This window comes from Takifugu rubripes, chromosome 2 (genome assembly GCF_901000725.2).
Source record: "Takifugu rubripes chromosome 2, fTakRub1.2, whole genome shotgun sequence".
NCBI lineage: Eukaryota > Metazoa > Chordata > Actinopteri > Tetraodontiformes > Tetraodontidae > Takifugu > Takifugu rubripes.
Genome location: NC_042286.1, coordinates 9,436,935 through 9,454,816, shown reverse-complemented (window position 1 = coordinate 9,454,816; position 17,882 = coordinate 9,436,935). Strand labels below are relative to the sequence as shown.

The 17,882-nt window shown below is 46.4% G+C and overlaps 1 protein-coding gene across 4 annotated transcripts; it reads right to left on the bottom strand.

Moving 5' to 3' along the window:
- Window positions 1–496: 496 nt before the first annotated feature.
- tmem63c (transmembrane protein 63C) lies at window positions 497–17,505 on the bottom strand. Of its 4 annotated transcripts, XM_029832914.1 has the most exons (24): window positions 14,107–17,327; window positions 13,610–13,683; window positions 12,545–12,766; window positions 11,340–11,419; window positions 10,739–10,826; window positions 10,614–10,651; window positions 9,769–9,911; window positions 9,046–9,097; window positions 8,825–8,933; window positions 8,436–8,509; window positions 8,238–8,318; window positions 8,032–8,152; window positions 7,723–7,856; window positions 7,488–7,610; window positions 6,501–6,654; window positions 6,308–6,414; window positions 5,690–5,776; window positions 5,537–5,602; window positions 5,290–5,452; window positions 5,097–5,202; window positions 4,235–4,402; window positions 4,034–4,146; window positions 3,883–3,957; window positions 497–3,716 (listed from the first exon to the last, which is right to left on the bottom strand). In XM_029832914.1, exons 2-24 carry the CDS (start codon window positions 13,667–13,669, stop codon window positions 3,486–3,488), a joined length of 2,595 nt encoding a protein of 864 aa, XP_029688774.1. In that variant the 5' UTR covers window positions 13,670–13,683; window positions 14,107–17,327; the 3' UTR covers window positions 497–3,485. The 4 variants fall into 4 exon arrangements, with proteins under 4 accessions (XP_029688774.1, XP_011615444.2, XP_029688777.1 ...); XM_011617142.2 differs by lacking the exons at window positions 13,610–13,683; window positions 14,107–17,327 and adding an exon at window positions 17,352–17,505; XM_029832917.1 differs by lacking the exon at window positions 13,610–13,683 and having other exon boundaries at window positions 14,107–17,326.
- Between the last annotated feature and the right edge of the window lie 377 nt (window positions 17,506–17,882).

Here is a 17,882-nt window from a genome sequence, read left to right as displayed (position 1 = left end):
AAGACAACATATTTTATTTTTAGAAAGTCTGCAATGTGTTTTGGCATGAGGGGGGTACTGAACGTTGCCATGGCAACTGTAAAGTGATGGTCTTTACTCAGCTGTGTGATTGGTTTTAGAGGAGAATAGTGTCGCGCTCCTCCATCCCTCGCTGATCACCCTAAATTATGCCATGGAGATGGTTGACGAGTGGACAGCGAGCCTGCATGTTGACTCGGGCTAATGAGGTTCGCTCTGATAGCCCCTCCATGAGCTGGAGTCTGCGGCACAAGTCTGCCAAGCAACAGCCACGGCAGCAGGGAACGGCTACCCGTCGGCAACACATTCACTAGTAGTGTAAGTGGCGATCACTTCAAAGATGTTTTCTAACAGCAGGTGCCCTGAATAGATGCATGTAATGTAGTAATAATCTGTCACAACTCTAAACCCTGTATGTTATTCACTCCTACTATTGCTAAGCTTAACAACAAGCTTTTTTTCCTTCCATTTATTCTTCAAGAGGACCAGTTCAAGACATTCCTACAAGTGTTTGATCAAACTTGTACATGGTTGAGTGTTCAACAAATAAATTCAGTACATTTGTATTCGGAATGTAACCCATGTGGGAGGTTGAGTGTCTCAGGGCTGCAGTGTTGATCATTTCTAAATAATCAGGAGAAATGAGCCACACATCCAGAGGAATTCACCTTTTCCGTCGAGTGGCTCAGAGCAGTTGCTACAGGCGATAGGTGAAAATGTCAGGGATTTTTCCACTTCCCCTCGTAACCCATAGCAACAAAGAAGCATCCTGGGCTTTTAATGTCAGGCATGGCAGGTCAATTCTTCTTTTCTTTTTCTTGTAGAATAGATTTTGCGACAGGAAATTAGATGACTGCATCAATTCTGGACATGCGAGATGGTTTCTGGGAAAGAAAATTGCGTTCCATTTGGTTGGAAGTGCATGTACCCCTTGCATAAACATTCACCTTCAGATGTGGTTGGGGGATAAACAGAACAGTGGTTTCTGTAAAGGCCACTCATTAATGTGAAAATCTGATTAGTTCTCTGTGTAAGAGTCAAACATTGCATTGATGCCCATTTCTGGACAGAGTGAGTAGTTTGTCTGATTTTACCTCGCTTGGTTTTCGCTAAATGAAGCTAATTTAGTGTCAGAAAGATTTGTTAGTAACTTCAACAGAATTTCAAATTTTCCTTTAAAGGGAACCCTTTAGCATTTGCTGTAAACAGGCAACTCTTTTATGCCATGAAGTATATGCTTCACATTTCCCGGAGGCACAGCGCTCACATTCACTCCTGCACAAACCACCGGAGACCACAGCAGACACTCAGCCGAGTTCATTTTAATTTCGGATCACGTCCCTCCACTGTTGTCAGACTGAGAAGTCAAAGGTCGACCTCAAAAGCTGTCTTTGAGGGATGGAAAAACCCACATTTAAAGCAGACTGATCGAACAGAACATATACTTATTCCATAACCAGGAGAGGGAAAAGGGGACGCATCTGGGAAGATCCTGCTGAGACGACCAAAATGACAGTTTACACAGACACACAGCAGGATACATGAACATGAATACGCACAATCCATTCTTGAATGGCCATTTTACTGTTTGATATTTAGATTTCTGGTCAATTATAGAAATTGTATTTAGTTTAATGCAACAATGGTGACATTAAGACCATTCAACTCGGCCATAAATTCACTGTAGCTGCAGGCGAATCGATCAACCAGTGTGTTCAAACAGGAAGGACATATAAAGCCCGATAAATGACCGATAAACAATGACCTTTCGCCTCCAAAGTGAGCTTGGACACACAAATGTAGCCACAGAGCAGCCAGGCCAGAACAGTTGTGTGCTGTCTTTAATGCTTGATACGCCTAACAACCTTTAAAAAAAAGCTGAAACGCCTCCTATATAGACACATATGTCGGTTTTTGTCGCTCATACTCCATGCAGCATATTTCAGGCCATGCCGGATTGTCACGTTAGTACAAGGCACAGAGAGACCAAGAAACTACCTGCGGATGAGCTGCATTCTGCTCCGTTCATCAAGGAATAAAAACAGAAAACCCTACACAGACTGTTAAACAGAAGAGATGTGAAGTTTAGGACACGAACGCATCACACAGTTACAACATTGTCACCGGACCAGCCTGATCTGATCGACACTGGACACATAAACACGCATTTGTTGTATGATGGCTTCTCTGGGATTTTAGCACTATTAGCCACATTTTTTTAAATCAGTGGAATCATGTTTGATGTTATGTGCTTCTTTTTGCCCCCTCATCGTACGTGTCTCATAGCCATGCCCAGCAGTACGTTTTCAAATGAAGAAACACCACTGCTAGTGTCTGGTAGCTTAGTTTAACACCGGGACAGGAAGCAAGTTTGGAATTTTTTTTCAGCGCGACAATTCCAAAGTGCATCATTTTATTGAGCCTCATAGGTTTAAAAAAAAAATCCATGTCTATCTTCGTGCTGAACTGAATAAGTAACTTACTGTTGGCTGTAGCTTCCTATTTACTGTAAAGAAATGAAAACCATTTCACTGAATCGTCAAGAAAACCCATTCACACACACATTTGTACGTCTACCTTTGTGAGGACTCTTACTGATGTAACATAACCCTCCCTTAACAGAAACCCAGTTTCAACTCTTACTTTAAAACCTCCGAAGTTGTCACCACCCATCCTAATATCCTCACTCCCCAAGACTCCACACTACATAGCATCAACAAGGATACACACATTCATTTTGAAATAAATTATTAAAGAAACTCACAGGAGATATATAGTCAACCCCCCCAACTCCAGCACGAAGCACAATATCAACAACACCAAAATTACTGTAGCAAAAATAGCAACTTCCGATGGACAGAGTTAGAGGGAGCTTCAGGTAGAGTCCAAGTCTTTGTGTGTACTTTGGCACAGAGCGTACAGTACATCTCTGCTTTGCATTCGGATGCTCCGTCTGTCTGCTCTCTCACTGCAGATGGCTTCACAAGTCGCTGCCCTCACCCTCCTTGCCCCCCCAGCCAGCGTTGCCTTCCGTGCCCGGAGCGCCCTGTCGGTCTGCTGGGGGGTGGCGGACCTTCTCACACCACTCCGATGCGAACTGTTGCCTTCAGTCTTGTCCAAGTGGCGCAGCAGGGACAGAATACCAGAGTCAACGCACATCGGTTGCCTTCATCGCTTTGGACTTTGAAAGTGTAGCCCCAGAAGAACCTGCCTCAAGGTTTCAGTGAGATCATCAAGAGTGGGTCCACCTTCTAGCAGGACAGTGCAGACATTTAACACCACTGTCCTCTGTCCATTTCAGCATCCTGTTCTACTCTGAAGCTCCGTTATTGTTTGGGTTCATCTCATACAAGTTCTACAGTGCGAGGCAGCAAAGTGGGAGTGAGGTCAGCAGGGAAAAATGGTGCATTCCAATATTTAGCAAACCTCCCCAGTGAAGGACGAAGGACGAAGGAGCGAAGACGACCTTACTGGTATTTGACAGGGCTGTCCATCAGCGGACTGGAGCATTCGGGGTCCATAGGCTCTTGGAGCTCAGTCTCATGGGTCTGGGAGTGTTCATCCTCGCACTCGATGTCCTCCACCCGGCCATGGCTGGAACTCCGTGATCTGGCCATGGCGCCGTAACCGTGGTGGGCCGGGGAGGGCATAGGGGTCAAAGCCAGCTCTGGTTCCAGCAGCACAGAAGCCACAAACAACTGAGGGAGGAAGTTAGCATATCATCATTTATTGGAGGAAAAAAAAGAACATTTTTCAGAGAGATAAAAACAAACATAGGAAAGCATGTGGAAAAAATATCTATAATTGAAATGAAAAATCAGATTTTCTTAAAACTATCTGAAGGCAGGAATTGTGATACGCTACATTAGAGGGAGTGGTTGATGGCGTGGTGCTCCTGTCTGCATCGGTGAATGTCCCCTCTGCCGGCTGACCAGACATCTAAAACAAACAAAAAAATAATTCTCTTAGAGCGTTCATGCTCAGCTCCACTTTATTTCACTGTGGCGGAGCCGACCTGGTAGCTCATTGACTTGTGGGGTTGTTTTCTAAGGCACAGGCCGACGAGAGACAACGCAATCGAGGCCAGCAGGGAAACGGAGTTGAAGAGGGTGATGGGATGCAGCAGCCCTGCCATGAGGAGATCGCGAGAGGATTCCACACATGACTCAACGATGTTTACAGACACAGCAGGAGAGAAGGAGGAGTGAGGACGTACCTAATCGGAGCACGGAGAAGAAGAGTAGCCAGAACATGCAGAGGACGGGAGCCACCATCACCTGGCTGATGGCCGCTCTGTGGATGCGCTGGCTGAGTTTGGTGGGGACGTACGCGTAGTACATGTTGTATCGGTCGACCATATGTTTGAGGATCACATAGAGCAGACCTGGAGGGAGAACAAGACACACGCTCAACGCACAATTGGCACCTGACACGACAAAAAGCACGACTCTGCAGTAATAGTTCATGATTGTGTTTTGACATATTTTACAACACAAACAAACAGGAGTGTCTGGCTGTGCCTCCTATCTCAGGCTCCAACTTTTATTGTGAAATATCTTCCTAAACACCATAAATGTGATCCTTAACGAGGAGGACTGGCCTCCCAAGGACAAAGACTGACATCTACAGTAATGTATAATAAAGTATTCCAAAAAAAACCCAAACGATTTACTCTTAATAATATGTTTCTCCTGCTGTGCTGCAAAAATGAAGAATCTTACTTTGGAACAATAACGCCGAAAATTTCAGTGTGCAGAGAGACAGAAACGCAAACACAAAGCAGGGTGTTATTTATGAAAGGGCCCATTTGGACCAGAGGTAAACAGAAAGTTTTGGAGCTCTGGGCAGAAACAGGAGTAGAGTGGGTGTCTGGCTCAGACCTGAGCGTGTCTGGGTGTCTGAGGCCACAGCTGTAAATTTACACAGTCGGCATCAGACTGGCAGGCAGCAGAGGAGCGGAGACCGCAGTTGGAAGACACACACACACACACACACACACACACACACAAACACACACACACACACACACACACGTAAACGGGGTGAGGAGGTGGGATGGATTCGGGGTCTCTGCTCACCAAACGGTGTAATAATGGGACATGTGATGCTGTAGGTCACACTGACGGCAAAGATGCACATGGTCCAGGCGTACTCCAGGCCAAACTGGAACTCATAGGCTTGGCTCTGCAGGTGAAAACACAAACACACCTCAGACCTGAACGCAATCTCCTGAGCCTGGCACGAACACGTGACAGGGAGGGCTCGGCTTACCCGCTTTATGTGAATGCGTTCAGCTTGGGACTTGGCAAAGCAGAGGCGGAGCGTGTACACCGACAGCGCCGGGATGCGGAGCAGCTCCATAGAGGTGCCGATCAGGCTGGATGTGATCACGTAGTTTACAAAAAAAGCACCATTGTCAGGAAGAAACACACACCTGGGATAGAAAGCAATAAAACCCGTGATGAGTGCTGAATCTGTACATTGAATATATTCAAAACAAAATTCAGAGGATTCTTACTGGAATTTGACATCCTTCTCATCTAGGAAGTTGATATCAAAGAGCCACGTGAAGAACAAATCCAGGCTACAGAGTTAAAACAGAGGCACTCTCAAAAATTAAGAGGACAAAAGACATAACAGCTTCTGTTTTTTTCATTTCCACCCACTGTACCTGGTCAGCCCAAGCGAGGGCAGAATGATGACCATGAAGATCAGCAGTAAGAAACACTTGTGCATTGTTACTTGATTCTCTCCAGACCTGAGGGGGTTCAATGAGAGATTACCGATGTAATTCAGTTCTAACCAGACGGCGACCTTCAAACAGATCAGTTCTCTGTGTAAAATAAAGTGAAGTCAGCCGCTCTGACTGACTGTTGGGTTCATTAGCATGAGCTACGCTTTACACTTCGGTTAGCGGTTGATTTGCATTTGGTCCTTCGCACATCACGCCTGCACAACACGTTGTGGGGGTGCTTATGTAAAGAAAATGGTGCTCAGAGGTGCCGCGCAAGGTTTCTTTCCGATGCATGGCTGTCCTGCTCCTCCTCCCGCTAATGTGCAGCAGAGCAGCGCGTGGTGACTACTGCGCATATCATTATACTCACATGGAGGTCTCTATGACAACCTGCCCAGAATAACAGTGCACGGAGAGTGACAGAAGGAAGAGGGGGGGACTAACAGGCTGGAGAGTAAGAGACAGAATTGCAATGGAGGAAAGCAAATGTGAGGAGTCGAGGGGAAGAGAGGTCCCACATTTCAGTGTCAGACAAGGCTGCTGGTGGATTCGTACCTGGTCCAGTGGGATTCAAAGAAGGCGGAGTAGTAGACGATGAAGGGCAGGAGCACCGACATCGCCCACAGCAGAAGGGTTGGCAAGAACTGGGTAATAACTGGGCTCTGGAGCGGACACAACAGTTAATAATTACTGATCCTAAAACAAGCTTACTGTTCAAATTGAATCACGGGAACTCTGGAGCTCTGACCCGCAAACTCTCCACAGGCCGCGTGACATTGAACTTGTCCATTGTGTTGACAATGATGGCGGGGGTGGTGAGGAAGAAGAGCAGCAGGAAGAGCAGGATGTTGAGGAGAACGCAGCGCAGCCACCAGCGAGATCCGCACACTGACAGGTTTTCCCTGATGACGGGACAAGTTAAACACCTCAATTCATGGTTGTCCAACAGGAACGTTAATCCACCACAGCTCCTCTCCACCGCGAGTATTGCCAGAGGCCTAAAATACTCAGAGATGGTGAAAATGTTTCAACTGAGAAGCAGGTAGATGGAAAAGGCAACGCTCAGATCAAACAAAGGAGTGAAAGAGACAGTTTCATAACTAACACAAAGCAACCAGTCAGGGCTGAAGCGGAAAACCCTGAACTCTGCAATGTCATTGGTTCAAGCCTCCCATATCTGTTCACATCTGATCAGTTATGTAACCCCAGTATGAATACAACAAATAATAAAGGATATGCTGCCATAAACTACCGAGAATCTCCTAAGGAAATAATTAAGATGAAAAGGAACTTAAACCAATATCACAGCAAAGCCAAGATGCATTATTTGCATAATGTATACCCAGTGCCTAAATAAACTGAGGTCTATCATTACAAGCTAATGTTGCACAGGCTAGCAAAATTACAGCTTGCAGAACTTTCTTTAAAGTCTCGTCACACTGGAGCGGTTTGGAAAGATCCCAAATATGTCTGGGTTAATTACAGGGAAATGTGTGGATATTCACTCAAAAGTAGGTCTCTGCACATGCTTCTCTTTAGTCTTTTTTCCCCCCCGACTATTCAAAGACATGTAGGTCAATGGATTTTACACGAACATGAAAATGTTCGGGATGCGTTCCAGCCGTGCAGTAATTGCACAGCAGGAATAGATAGTGGCAATAACCTTAAGACTAAAAGAGGGGGGAAAATGGAACTATGAAGTGATTGGGAGAGTTAAAAAGGTCATTCCACTGACCAGATGATGTCACTGGGAGCAGGTGCATAGCTGACCCCCCATTTATGCGACTGGACTACAGTGGTGACGCTTGACTGTTGAGCCCTGCGCCGGCAGCTCACACAGGTGTAGTCTTTCACAATGCTGGAGAGACAAATAAAAGAAACATTCAGTTCTGGAGTGCAGAGGAGCGCTCATTAATCCTCGATCCTCTGTCTGGGCTGCAGCTTGACGAGAGTCATGGTGTCATACTCACACAGCGGTCATCCTCTCGTCACGGAACGTCACAAAAGCGACGCCCAGCCTCTTCATGGAGACCCTGTTCTTCTCTGCATTAAACTCATCCGTCCATTTTTCCTCTAACTCGCTGTAGTACTGTTCTGCATCTACCTGTAGAAAAGCACGAGGACATGTGTTCTGGCTGCGTCCACAGTGAACGGCAGGCTGCTGCTGCTCTTTTTAGATTGGAGTGCCATCCAGTGGTAAGATACAATCTGTGCATCCTGGTGACTGCAAGGATAAAAAAAACTGCTGCGGTTGTGCCAACGCTGCGTAAATGTGATACCTTTTCAAAGCCGCAGATGTCGCAGCAGAATATCTGTGCGCACGGATGAGTCTTGATTAAGATCTTCCCGTCCTTTTGAGCCTTCGTGGCAAAATACAGTCTTCCTTTCATTGCCTTCCGCCTGGAAAACACAGTGAACCTCAGGCACAAGAGTCGACAGAGTCGCCACACACGCCGACACTCCAGCCACGCCGCGCTCACTGTACCTCTCCGAGTCTAGCCTCATCAGCTTGTGGACGTCGAAGCCGAAACGGATGTCGGTGACGGTGCAGCTGGGGTAGGCCTCGCTGGGGAAGCAGCAAATGGAGGGTCGGAGTGAAAATGATGCAAGATACACAACCCGTACAACACAAATCAAATTAAGGAGTCAGTCCAATTGATGGGAAACAGGGGTTGGTTTGTACTGGAAGTGTTTGGTGATGAGTCCTGGGTCGGAAATCTCTCTTGGTATGGAGGTTATCATCAGCGTCCTGGCTACCTGCAACGCATAATATAAGTAGCAGCTATTTTGAAAGTCACATGTTTTGCAGGAATGGCCAACATGCTCATGATTTGATTCTATGTTAAGGCAAATAAGCACAGTCTCCAGAGAATGGACAGTCATCCAGCATCGGCGGGTTGACATTTAGACAGTTTATCATTACATTCGCACCACACAGGCCTCTCTGGATGGGAATTAAACCCTTTAAATAAGTAACATTTCCACCAGCCCTGGATGTGCGTAAACATGCCAGAGGACTTTACAATTGCAGAGAGGACAGAGTTGAAAGGTTTGAACTGTGTGTGGACAGACCCGCTCGTCCTCTCTGTACTCCAGCCGCGCAGAGTGATGGGCCATGCACAGCAACGTGATGATGAAGTAGACCATGGCAAAGATGCTGTGGAGCCACAGAAAGTTGTCCCTGAGAGACACAGAAATGCTGCTGTGATTTCAGCACCCGCATTCAGTCGGATTGCATCTCTTGTGTTGCTATTTTAACAGATCTGAAGTCATTGGTAAAGTGTTGCACTCACTCAGCGCTAACGTTGGCCAGTGTTGTTCTTCCAAAGTTTTCGGGACTGTCGCCTGTAGGAAAAAAATGCAACGTGACAGGCAAGCATTTTTAGATTCAGAGCGCACTCCTCTTTTGTCTGCAGGATGAGGCAATGGCAGAGCAACACTGAGAGCGGAGATTTTCCAGACTCCTTAATGAAACTTGAGTCTCGTGTCAGTGAAACTAAATTTAAAATATCAGAGTCACGCCTATCTGCCACTTTAACCCCTTTTCCAGTTGCCACCATGGCAACCTGTGTATGGGTGTTGGTTTATTCGATGCCTCGGGTGAGACACAGGTCTGTGAGGTGACAGCCAACAGTCATAAAAGTGTTTCTGCGGACAGCTCAGCTCCTCAGGCACCCTATAATGACTCCTACTCTCATCTTGTTAGGGAATGGCTGAGTCAACACATCCAATGAAACAAGCAAACAACTGCCAAAAAGCATTACAGGCAGCAGGCGACACATAGACGGAGGGAAATTAAAGCACATTTTATTCCTGAAACTCTGAGTCAATATACCACCTTTGTGTCTGCAGGTAATAGTTTCTGTCCTAGTGTAATTTGAAGGTTACTTCATGCGACATTTCAAATGATTATATGATTTTCTTTGTGCAGCTTCCCCCTGAGAGGTGCCTCTTTGAGGTTAAGGGTATCCCTCAACTTGTACGCTAACTAGACCTTCACAAAGTGACCAAAATACCCTGGAGTTTCCCGGAAAAGTTGACCGGCAGGATCACGGTTAAAGATAGCAGGCAGAACACAGTCATGAGCAAGATGACGTGGCGCTGGAAAGACAGGTAGGTGACGGCATCGATGCCGCACTTGCTGCGGATCTCTTCATCCCTGCAGGCATCACAGAGAGAAAAGAGCATTTTAGAAAGTCTTCACAAGAGCAGGACATCCTCGACTCTCCATGCTGCAAATACATTTCTTTTAATCGTGGCGATTCCACGCGTGCAGGTGACATGACTTTAATCCAGTGTATATTGAACATCGGATGGGACGACAGCTAGTTCATCATCATGAGCAAATACTTGGTGCCACTTTGGTTCCAAAAGCTGTGGTCACCAGGCAGAAGCTGCAGGAAACCCAGCATCATAAAATAGAGTCAGGAAAGGTCACAAAAATGAAAGAAAAAAAAGGTGCATGCTGGTCTCCTGTAGCCCACACATTGTGAACTTACAGGGTGGGTTTTCACTTTCCCAGGGATCCCTTGAGGAACCAGTGGCATGAGGGCTAAAACGAGAAACACCCAACCTTTACCACAATACTATGGAAACCATGGACACCGTGAAAATTACCATTTTACGGGGACTAAATGTGCTGTGTGCAGTCTGCTCCGTGCAAGGGCAAATATTCAATGGGAAACCTCGGCACCGGTGGTCACAGCAGCCCAGACGTTTGTTTGTTCTGCTAAATGACATACAGCCGGAGGGTCCGCATTTAACTGTGACATCAGCTTTGAAAACTAAGGGCCAATAAAAGGAGGGATCTGAGCTGAGAGAAGGAGGGAATAATTATTGCTGAGGGGGCATGTGAACTTACTTCATATGGTAAAGTGATGAAAGCCATGAACAGAAGCCCTGAAAGGAGGGAAGAATTAGACAAAGACTTTACTTGCACTTGTAATAAGTTCCAAAAGCTTATTACCACTGCCAGGCTTTGCTCACCATATCCTTCATCTCGGAATCTGAAGGGCTGGACTCAGAGGGAGATTTCTCTTTCTCACTCGGTTCCCCATAAAACAGGGATGTCAGACTAGATTTAGAAAATGAGAAAGAACTCAGAGACTTAAACTGAGCCAATATAAGGCTGGATCAGTTGGTAGCAATACATGTCAAAGATAGCATAGTAAAGCATAGTAATTAGTAAAACGCATGATGTAAGCCTGCAACAGTAAGGAATTTGTTACCAACCAAGGAGAACAATCAAGGGCCGAGTCAGACGGCTGTGCAGATATACACCCAAACTCCATCTAAAATCAGCATTGATGGGAGGTAGACTCTCTATTTGATCATTAACTGCATATGTTTGATAATGAAATAATGTTTCTGTAAAGAACAGCGACAAATAAAGGTGAAAAAAACATTACTTGAATTTGTGAACGCTTTTAAAAACGCAGAATCGTTGCAGTGCCACTCGTGGTCAACAGAGGGAGCTAGAGGCCTCGGGATTTCTCCATCTTCCATGTTGACATGGCTCTCAAAAGGGTGTGTGTGTGTGTGTTTAATGGTTTTTTTCCCTCAATTTTCAAGACAGCGGTGGAATCACCTGTCATTTTCCATCAGCAGAGCAAGGCGGCCATAGTCCCACGCAGCCTTTCTCAGACAGGAGAAGATGAGCAGCAAGAACTGTAACACAGGACAGCTGCCTGAAACCTCATCAAACACTGTGTCCCTGTCTTAAATACTATTCACTGCTTCCTAAATCACACAGTTTAGTTTAATAGCTGATACTTGTCTAATAAAAAGGGGTTTAAAAAGGAGAAAATAACAGGTTTGTAATGTAGCAACAGTAACCTCCTTATTTCTCCAGAGTAGTGTGTGGTTGCCTTGGAAACTACCATGCAGGATACTGTCCACGTAGTGATCAATAGAAAGCATGATTCAAAATAGTGTCTCTTCTGTCAGGAAGTGACATTAAAAGTGATTTTAATGGCATATTTGTGGCATAAGATGGTGGACTAATGCTGCAGCTGAGGCGACCATTAAAGGATGAACGCCGCCATTCACATGCAAATGAGGTCTGAATGAAGTGCAGCTGATGAATGTTTTAAATGGAGCATTAAATCATTAACCAGAAGCCACTTGGTGTGAGGATGGCAGAGAATTACTCAAAATTCCGTTTAACAGGGTCCCGTGTGCTGCATGATTCGATCTCCTCCCTCAACCTCCTTGACAGAGGCCTGAAAAATGAACATGTGCTCACATTGCGAGTCAGGTCTCAAGCCTCTTTAGATATGAATCTTCCTAATATCTCACTTCCCCCAGCATATTCCCGCACATGCGTGGGTGCACCCTCCCAGGTCCCACACATCCGTTATCCTCTAATGATGGTGAGGCTGATGGGGAGGCGTGCTCTCCTCGCCATGGGAAGGGAGGAGGGGCGGGGGGCATGTTTTGACTGGTGCTTCTCATTAAGGCAGGGAGCGCAACCTCACTGTTGTCTTGACGACCAGGCAGCGACACGAGGAATTAAAAGACAGAGGTGGAAGACTGGGAGTGACATGGACGTGATGGCTGTTGACAGCTGTGGTGGCGGAATGTCCGCGTCAGTATCAGAGTGTAGAATCACTGTTTGGTGAGACAGGAACAGAGCGCTGTTGCACGCCACATCATTCCTCTCTGACTAGCCACGGAGTACATTCTTCAAACCTAAATATTACCGCACGTATTTACATATGTTTGGTGTCACACAAATCTTTTTTTTTTTTTTTACAACCTTCCAATAGAGAGTGTGTGTGTTTGTGTGTGTACCATCCAGAGCACCACGTTGATGATGAGGACGGTTGGCACCCCTCCGAACGGCAGACCCTGCAGGACGCTGCTGCGAGAGTGCGAGTGGTAGCATCTCTCCGCCGTGCTGTTCTCCTCCCCCACAGAGTCCAGGAAGCCAAACAAATCAGGCTCCCTCTCCTCCACAGGGGGCGCTGTCATCACAAACTGGTCAGAATGCGCCATTAGCACGGGGACCAGGACCTGAGGGGAGGAACAGAGGATGTGGACAACATTTAGAACCTAACTGGTCAGAACTTCTGGGTAAAAAGCTAAAAACATTTACCGTGTTGCTGATAAATAGATGAGGACACCAATGCGTGTATGTGCGTGTGTTTGTTCGGGGAGCAGTTGTCCATCATGTCATGACCACTGAATTGTGGTTTAAACACTTTGTTTCCAGCAGAATACACTCTTCACTTTGGATCAATACACTCCTGCCTGCCAGCTGCTCATCGTATGTACTCAGTCGCTGAGTAAACGGCTGGATTAAAGGCAGCATCCGCAGCGCTGACGCTCTGTCTTTGATTGCGCGAATAAACGAATCATTAGCTTTAGTATCGGAAAAAACAACAGCTGTGTAGAATACCCGTGGGAGTGGAGAAGATGAGATAAGCAAGCTGAAAACCCGAAAGAGACCTGAATGATCACTCCACCAATGATGTCACTTCCTCAGATACAACGGCCTCCCTGTCACGACTCTGTAAACCTTTATAGTGTCAAACAGAGGCTGCAGCAGGAGGAGGACGGCTGATCAATAGATGAGCTGTGGGAGACATGTGGACAAGAAGAAAGGCTGCTATTTTGGTTCCCGTGAAATTGTACTATAGGTTCCAGTCGATGTTAAGACACTTGTGACACCCGAGCACCCTGGGAGATGACCAAAGAGGATGGATCGTGCAACAAATCCATACTGTGGACACACACACACATACATGCACACACAGAGAGGTTTGAACATCTATCTTTGTAAGGACCCACAATGCCAAACGAAGCCCCAACCCCTAAACATCCCTTGGATGTTATGAGGACCAAAATGCCTCTCACTTTATTAGTTGTGTTGTTTTTGTCACACACCCTGCGGTGGGCACCTCTCAGATGGACCATGATGATCTGTTCCTCTACAGGAGATGATGTACGGAGAGAGATTATTTTACCACTCTGAATCGATTAAAAAGCAAGAATAGGGGAGAGAAAAGCTGAAGAGCATAAAAAAATTCACAATTAAAACATGGACCAAGCAGGAAGGGGGGTGAGTGTAGCACAACTTCACTGAAACGACGTACATTTTAGTTTAATCAAGAATAATTTTACCATCTCAATTTTGGATTATTTGCATTAGGCAAATAGAGATTGGCATAAAAAAGGATCACGACAAAGGTTCTCTGAGGTGAAGCTGCCTCTTCTGAAATGAACTTAGCTACAGAGGTGCTGCAGCAGCCTAACCGGTGCCTGTCTTTACATTCCTGCTGTGGTAGCTAACAAACCGACAGCCACAGGATCACAGCGAAACAAGGTGTTGGTTTACCATCTTTATTTCTCACCTGGGGTCACGCCGAGTTAAACAGACCTGGGGCGGCTCATCGTGATGCCTTCGCTGGGACAGCCGTTGGTCGGGAAGGTTGCCGACGGCAACAGGAAAAGGCAGGGTGCTGCGGGACGCAGGCTTTCTTTGGTGCGCTTTTTACACCACAGTTGGATGCACGTCAGAGCATGACTCAGCAGTTTCAGCACAAGACTCCCTGGATATTCTCTTTCTGTTCCACTCAGACGTACAAACACTCACACAAGCCCCGGCTTACTCCGCAGAATCCATCTCTACTCCATCCTTCTGATCTCGCTCTTCTCATCCCTCTGTCAGGCTGCCAAGACAACACTGCAGATGAGGTTCTGATGTTTGGTTTGGGAACGATTGTCTCCCACTGGCAGTCTGACTGAAACCTCAGCTCTGCTCTCATATGCTGGTGTCAGGAAAGGGGCAGTGACTGGGTGATGAGATAAACCTGAGCTGTTAAAGGGGGTGAAATGATCGCTTCATCTGCTCACTGCACCAGAAAAGAGCAGCCCAGGCATCTCTGCACCGGATGATATGAGTAGATATCAATAACGTGCAATAACCCCCTGATTCAGACAGCTATCGTCACTTCCACTTGGCATACTTAATTAAATCATTCATTCTTACTCATGAAAAATGAAGGAAAATGAACATTTTAATGCAGATAAAACAGACTAAAAATGGGGTCAAGGCTAGGGGACAGCGGGACTAGTTGATTTAAAAATGACTCAGCACCGATTGAATTTTGAAATATTCTGGCTAAATAAGAATCAAATATTGGAACAAAGTGAATGATTTGATAACTTTGTTCCTTGTACAATGTGTGTGACTCGGCTCTAAACAGAGCTGCGCTGCTAGCGTGCCGCAGACAAGGCTATCAGACAGCGAGGGGGTGGTTGGCGGCAACGTCCCTGCCGAGATCTAAACCAAGTGCTTCGGCATCCACCGCTCACTTTTATTGTTCTTTAAATCAAGTGACTGAACAAGTGCTCTCCTGCTGAGATGGGATGTAAACCTAATTAACCATTTTTACATCTACACTTGCTGCAGAACTCCCATCTGCTCTCAACGGCATAAAATATTGGTGGGCCGCTGCGCGATGGCGTTCCCTCACTTTGTCGAGCATCCAGTGGGGTCGCGATAGATGACAGGGCCCAGGGAGTGAGAGGAGGACACGGCTGTTTCAACATAAATAACCTGAGCCTCCACTGACGCTCCAACCTCTGCACCTAATCAACCATGCCAGATAGAAACGATACGCCAGGGACCCTATAAATCAAAGAATAATCACCTCACAGTTGTGCCTCAGAGTCACATGACTGTGTTATTAACGGCCACTTTCTCTGCAAGACACTTGGCCTGCAAACTAAGCTCAGAAAACCAGATAAAATGCTAAAAAATCAAGACCTATGATGGAAATAATTATGTTTAAGTTTCAGGATTACATCAAAGCCACCCCTCAACATGTCCTGACAAGGATGACACTGGTATAATGAAACATATGCGATTTATAACGCGTTCGCTTCTTTGAAGTCAGGAGGAACACACAGCGTTGAGCACCTGCTAGCCTGTTGTGCTATGTTTTATTTACAAGCTACGTGCTAACTCAGCGTGCACCACGTTGGAACTGCTCTATGTGCCATTTTTATGTGTCAAATCTATCACTTCCTTATAGAAACCCCTCCCAAAAAAAATCAGTGTTTTGAGCTTTGCTTTGATCTGTAGGGCTGTTTCAAAGGGGAAGTGCAAGAGGGGCTCGACGGACTCGGATTTTCGGCACAATCTGTTCTCCATCTGCTCCGTGACAGAGGAGGAGGAGGGCCCCGTCCTCGTCACAGCTCGCTCGCTCTCACTCACACAGCATTTAAACACAGATCTCTAAGGTGTGTCTGCTCGGAGCGCTCGGCCGATGCGGCATCCCCCACCCTGCCTCTCCCGAGGAGGCTGAATGAACTGACTGGACAACACACACACGCACACACAAACACACACACCTGCTTCCATGCTCAGTAACCCTCCCCGGGGGGAGCGCTGGGTGCCTGCTGCTGTGTGGACTGAACCATTCCCCATCAGAGCCCATCTGGCATCAGAAATGGCTTCAATCTGACTCTTGATCGGCCTGATCAGTCTTTTCTTGTCGTACCTTCAAATGTCTCTCTGCAATATTCCACCCACGGCGTCTTCACTCTGCACTCTCCTCTGGATGTTGGCTTGAAGACAAGCCTGGGAGAGAAGGGGTCTTGAAAACTTTGAGATTGGGGCTCTGGATCACATGATTTCCCCTTTGCAAGCCTGAGACTGGTCCTGAAGACAGGCTAAACGCCAGGATTTTTTTTCTTTAAAATGGATGGATGGAGATGCAGTACTTTCTGAGGAGAGACCCAAAGAGCAGAAGGTACAAGGAGAACAGAAGAGGTCCCAGAATGGAACCTTGAGGTACTCAGCACATGAGGGGGCCCTACAGAGGAATCAGCAGCTCCAACGCAGACACATGAACTTCTACCTGTTAAGTAGGACCCAAACCACTGAAGCACCTCACTTTGAACCAAAATGACTGAATCACAACCTTAATGATATTTAGACAGGATATGCTGGCACCCATTAGGTTTTGGTTCTAAGGTCTGACACATGACACATCATTCCAAAAACAAGATATACAGCACAATGTGAGTGAAAGCCCTGGTTCACTGTCTTCATCCTTTCGTGTTATCTGAAACGGAATTGTCATTCAACAGGTGAAGCCCTGGACTTGACCAGTAAACTGTCTGTTCCCGCAGGGTTCAGGGTTCTGGCAAAACAGGCTGCGCGGGTTCAAAGACATCTATACAGTATATCCCGCATTGGTTTTAGTCATTTTCCAAACTAGAAACCCAAATTAAATAAAGTGTTTAATATAATGCCCTGCTTGCCTCCCTTGGAACAATGGGTGCTGTGGACGGACGGAAAGAGGTTCTGCGTGTAATCCCACACCTTCACAGGTGGATATCTTCATACTGACCGACGATAAACACAACAGCGAAGCGCAAATCTTTTGAAATGCCTTCCAAATCGGCTGTGATGGGCCGTTATGGCGCAAGATGCTGCCGAGGAACACAAACACGTTTCGACGACTCGCTGGCACCGCGGCGCACCTCAGTCCGCACACGCACATTCGGATGTGAGTTGCAACCACAAACTGCTGCGCCACAGACGTGGATGAACCGCAGCAGGCTGCGCGCAGACGAGCACACATACCCGATTCACAGTCCGGAGAACGACGATCACCTGGTGGATCCCAATGGCTGCTGTGTGCTGGGGATAAGGATGCTGCTGCGTGTGCATGCGTGTGTGTGTTTGTGTGCGCGCCGTCTCCAAGAACCAAGAGAAACTCCCACCTCACCAGGGACCGTCTGACAATGAAACACCAAGCAGGATAGTGTTGAGGAAGCGTCTCTGCGTAAATACCAGAGTATCGATCAATAACAATATTTAATCAAATTAATATTAATTTGGAGTGATTACAAATCAGTACTCTGCTCTTTGTTACTTTTTTAAAGCATATTAACACTAAAATCGAGCTATTTTCAAATCAGACCAACAACTGATTGCTGATTAACATCACAATAACGTGAATCTAATACATTAAATTAAATGAGGAATCAGCACCACCTGCTGGAAAATTGGCTTCTATGCACTGTGATTTGCATTAAATACTGCACTGTTCATGCATATTTCTGAGATAAATGTACTGGAATTGCATAGTGATCGGCCCAGGCGCGTCTAAAA

Bases quoted from the DNA above. Each gene is read 5' to 3' on its own strand.
- tmem63c (XM_011617142.2), bottom strand. From the start codon at position 17,438: ATGCACACGCAGCAGCATCCTTATCCCCAGCACACAGCAGCCATTGGG. The intron at 6,655-7,487 runs GTCAGTGGAATG...TCCCGTCATCAG, and splicing joins GCTCCCAGTGACATCATCTG to GGAAAACCTGTCAGTGTGCG. The intron at 5,777-6,307 runs GTACGAATCCAC...GAACCCCCTCAG, and splicing joins TTTGAATCCCACTGGACCAG to GTCTGGAGAGAATCAAGTAA.